At 33.6% G+C, this 4,023-nt stretch overlaps 1 protein-coding gene across 1 annotated transcript; it reads left to right on the top strand.

Moving 5' to 3' along the window:
- Positions 1-252: 252 nt before the first annotated feature.
- Positions 253-1,645, top strand: LOC123922506 (putative FBD-associated F-box protein At3g50710). Its single transcript, XM_045975221.1, has 4 exons — positions 253-945; positions 1,066-1,230; positions 1,316-1,377; positions 1,432-1,645. Exons 1-4 carry the CDS (start codon positions 253-255, stop codon positions 1,643-1,645), a joined length of 1,134 nt encoding a protein of 377 aa, XP_045831177.1.
- Positions 1,646-4,023: the final 2,378 nt, after the last annotated feature.

Below are 4,023 nucleotides of genomic sequence, written 5' to 3'. Positions count from 1 at the left end.
GTTGATCGTATGTATCTGTTTTGTTGTTATTTTTATGACATATAAATTGTTCTATTTTGTTCGAATCTATAATTTGTTTCAATTTTTAAGAATATCATCTGTTTTTTTTTTTTATTCTTTATATATTTGTTTTTTTTGTTTTTTTTCTCAAAACAGATCCTATCTATCGCTCAAACCTAAATAAGACTCCGCCGTATTCATAAGGGAACCTCCAAACAAAGCCAAACTCTGTCTCTCTCTCTCTTGTTGACTATGGAGAACTCAACACCCATTGATAGGATCAGCAATTTACCGGATGAGTTACTCTGTCACATACTCTCTTTTCTTCCAACCAAAGTTGCTTTCACCACTACCGTTCTCTCGAAGCGGTGGACCCCACTCTTCAAATTACTCACAACTCTCCACTTCCACTACGAATCCGTTGCTTGGATAACATTGAGTGACATAACATTCAGTTCCTTCGTCGACAAAGTCATATTCTCCACAAAACTTATCAAAACATTTCACCTGAACTGTCATTCTAAACATAGCTACCGTTTCAACCATTGGATCAAAGCTGCAAAACAGCACCCTCTCGAGAATCTTGAACTCTGTAGTACGTTTCACTACCTTATGATCACCTTGCGGCCAAGTAATTTCATATTTCCAAAACTTGTTGTTCTCAAATTGACGAGCCTAAAAGTTGATGATTTTATCTCTGTCGATCTTCCTTCGCTTAAGACCCTTCGTTTGATTTACGTTAATTTCACAACTAAGGACAATTTCAACAAGCTTCTTAATGGGTGTCCCATTTTGGAGGATTTGGAAACTCGTGATATTTACTGTTCAGAACAACGGGATGGTGCTGGTAGGGTTAAAACCTTATCCAATTTGACCAGAGCCAATATCAGTACATGTTATGTTCCTATTAAAGCAATTCCTAATGTCCAAGTTTTACATCTCCAGGTAATATACTGATTTCATTTGATGAATATGTTGTTCCCTCTGGAACAATTTATAATGTTGAAATTTAAGGATTGGTTTTGCCATTTAAAAAAGGTTTAATAACATTCAAAACTATTACAGGGTTTGCATCTCGACCGAGAGATCAAATCCTTTTACAGGGACTTTCTTGTACTTCAAAACTTAATCCACCTTGAATTACGCTTTAATAACATTCATCACTGGAACGACGATGTAATGAAAGTGCTCAAAAATTGCTCCAAGCTTCAAATTCTTACTATTACTAAGGTTTCTTTTGTTTTTTGTGGATTTTTTTGTTCCTTCTTTTCTTTGTGTTTGTTGCATAAATCTTATTTTGGTATATGTTTTGCAGTTGTTTGACTTATACAACCAAACTTTGGACAGAATTTGGAAAAACCCAAAATCTATTCCAAAGTGCATTTCTTTTTTTTTTTTTTTGGTGAGTAAGTGCATTTCTTCTCACCTTAGATCTTGTACTTTAAACTTAGACGGCATCATTGATGGAAGTCAATTTGCAACATATATTTTAAAGAATGCACCACTTTTACGAGTCATGAAGATCAACGCCATTGCTGAACCACGTTCAAATCAGGATGCTTTAAAAGAATTAGAATCATGTCCGAGGATTTCTACCGAATGTGAACTTTCGATTAGTTTCACCGAATATGAATTTTGGCGGTAGTTTGATGGAGGTAGGATTGTCTCTTCAAATAAATGAACATGAGCAACAATTTTTATTATGATCTAATTTGACGGTGAACCGCCATTGCTGTGGAAGAACTGCTTCGTATACACTATATTTTATTATTGGCTGGACATATTATTTTTTTGAATAAGTGGCTGGACATATTAACTTATTGAATTGTTTAGATTATATTAATCTCTCTATTTTTCTGAAATAAACTATCTATATGCTACCATATATTACATGATAGTTTATTTTATCTTTAAGTTGTTTCTAATATTGCAACTTTGCACTCTCATTTGATAGTCACTCTGTTTTGTTAGAGCGGTTCCAGCACATATGCTAACACATCAGATCTACATCACATAATGGACCGAAGTTGTTTATGTGTTGAAGTAAAAACTAGTCTGAAAAAGGGTTAGCAGTCATATGGATGTAATTAGCAGGAAGTTGAAAAATATATTCATATGTCAGTGTCCGACACCTGAACACGCCTAATATAATGAGTATCTGTTAAAACAGTATAATTAAGTATTTGTTTTATTTGTTTTAACAAAAAGTAAAAAATAGCCTGGTTGTCTTCTTTTCAAGGTTTTAAATTGCGGACCGCATCACCTGATGCGGCCGCAATATTGCGGTGTGAACTCAAATCACACGTGATGCTGCAACGAAACAGCATTTCACCGCAACACAACGGAGTTTTGACTGCAACGGCCGCAACGGTTCAATCCAATATTCCTTTTCGTAAAAATTTAGAGAATCTCACCTTTATTTTTTCCTTTTATGTCCTTTCATTTTAGAGTTTCTGTCTTCTTATGTCTCGATGACTTAAAAATGAATTAAAATTTATATAGAATTATAAGTAAAAGATATATAAGGAATTACAATAATTATAGTATTTTTTCTGTGTTTGTGCGGATAAAAAATTATTTCATGTCGCAACGGCCGCAATTGCATCGCAATGTCCGCATTAGCCGCAATCGCAATACCTGCAACCGCAACCGCATCCACGACCGCAACCGCAATTTAAAACCTTGCTCTTTTTCTTTAGTTGTTCCGTTCCATCTTCGATTGCCTCATCTCCTCTTGCTTTTGCCGCTGCCATCGGTCTCCGTCTGTCACGGAGACAACGTCCTTCCTCCATTCTTTTCCAAACATCGCGCGGGAGAATGGAGAATTTCAATATATATATTGGTTTCATTATTTGAAATCGGGGTTACAAATCACATACAGAAAAAAACTTACCAAATATTCAAAGCATCCGCGTAAAAGAGAGAAACGAATATCCAAGGCCAAATGTAAGATTATGTAAACTATCTAATGTAAAATTGTTACATTCGAACGCAATTTATCTTTCAAATTCTTAACTTGCCTTACACATAAAGTTTCTGCATTTTTACTTTTATTCATTTTGTCAAATTCAATTTAAACTAGCTTTTGTTTTGACAAAAACAACGGTATAACAAGTGGATTGACGACATGAAGAGGACCGTCCCCAATATTTTTTTATTTTTTTTTCATTTTAACAAACATTATGTTCCCATAGTAACATATTGTAGTCTGTAATTCTAATTTTAACATATAAGTATGCAAGGAAACACCAGAAAATAACTAGCAAGCGGCCTACATCCATTAAGTATATATTGTACTCTAATAAGAAGTCTAACAGTAGCATAGTGCACAAACTTTTATAAATAAATCCACTCCCACATAAACGTAGTCATTAAAATATTCTTCAACCAGAATAAAATATTTAGTAACCTTCCGCTTCTACAGTCTACTATTGGACAAGCACAAACCCTTGATCTTAATAAAACAGTAAAGGTGCTCACTATTTCCATAATTTTGATTATAATGTGGTGGAGTTAGCACATTTTTAATGCCAAATACACATGCTAAAATAACAAGTCATTTTCATAGAAGTGTTCTTGATTAAAACATGTATTCATATTGAAACACCTTTCAATTACAACAAATTGAGTCTAAGCTGCGCCTATCAGCTTGATAGGTCTTGCGCTCATCATGATATATACATGGTAGCTTATAGATAGTTGGTTTCCTTAGAGTATCTATTAATTAAATTTATCAGTAGCAAAAGTCTAGTTTGCGATTTCTGAAAAATCGAGAGATTAGTATAATCTAAACAACGCAATAAGATAAAAATATGTCTAGCAACCAAAAATAAAATATAGTGTATATATACTGCGTAGTTCTTCTTCTTCCACTGCAATTGCAGTTCACCATCAAATTATATCATAATAAAAATTGTTGCTCATGTTCATTTGTTTAAGAAGACAATCCTATATGTCCTTCAAACTACCAAAATCTAGAAGTTTCATATGTAAAAACTAAAGAAAACAATAAATATTAAGAAA

The sequence above is a fragment of the Trifolium pratense genome, linkage group LG4 (assembly GCF_020283565.1).
Source record: "Trifolium pratense cultivar HEN17-A07 linkage group LG4, ARS_RC_1.1, whole genome shotgun sequence".
NCBI lineage: Eukaryota > Viridiplantae > Streptophyta > Magnoliopsida > Fabales > Fabaceae > Trifolium > Trifolium pratense.
Note: the sequence above shows the minus strand (reverse complement) of the source record. Positions and strands in the feature narration are given on the sequence as shown.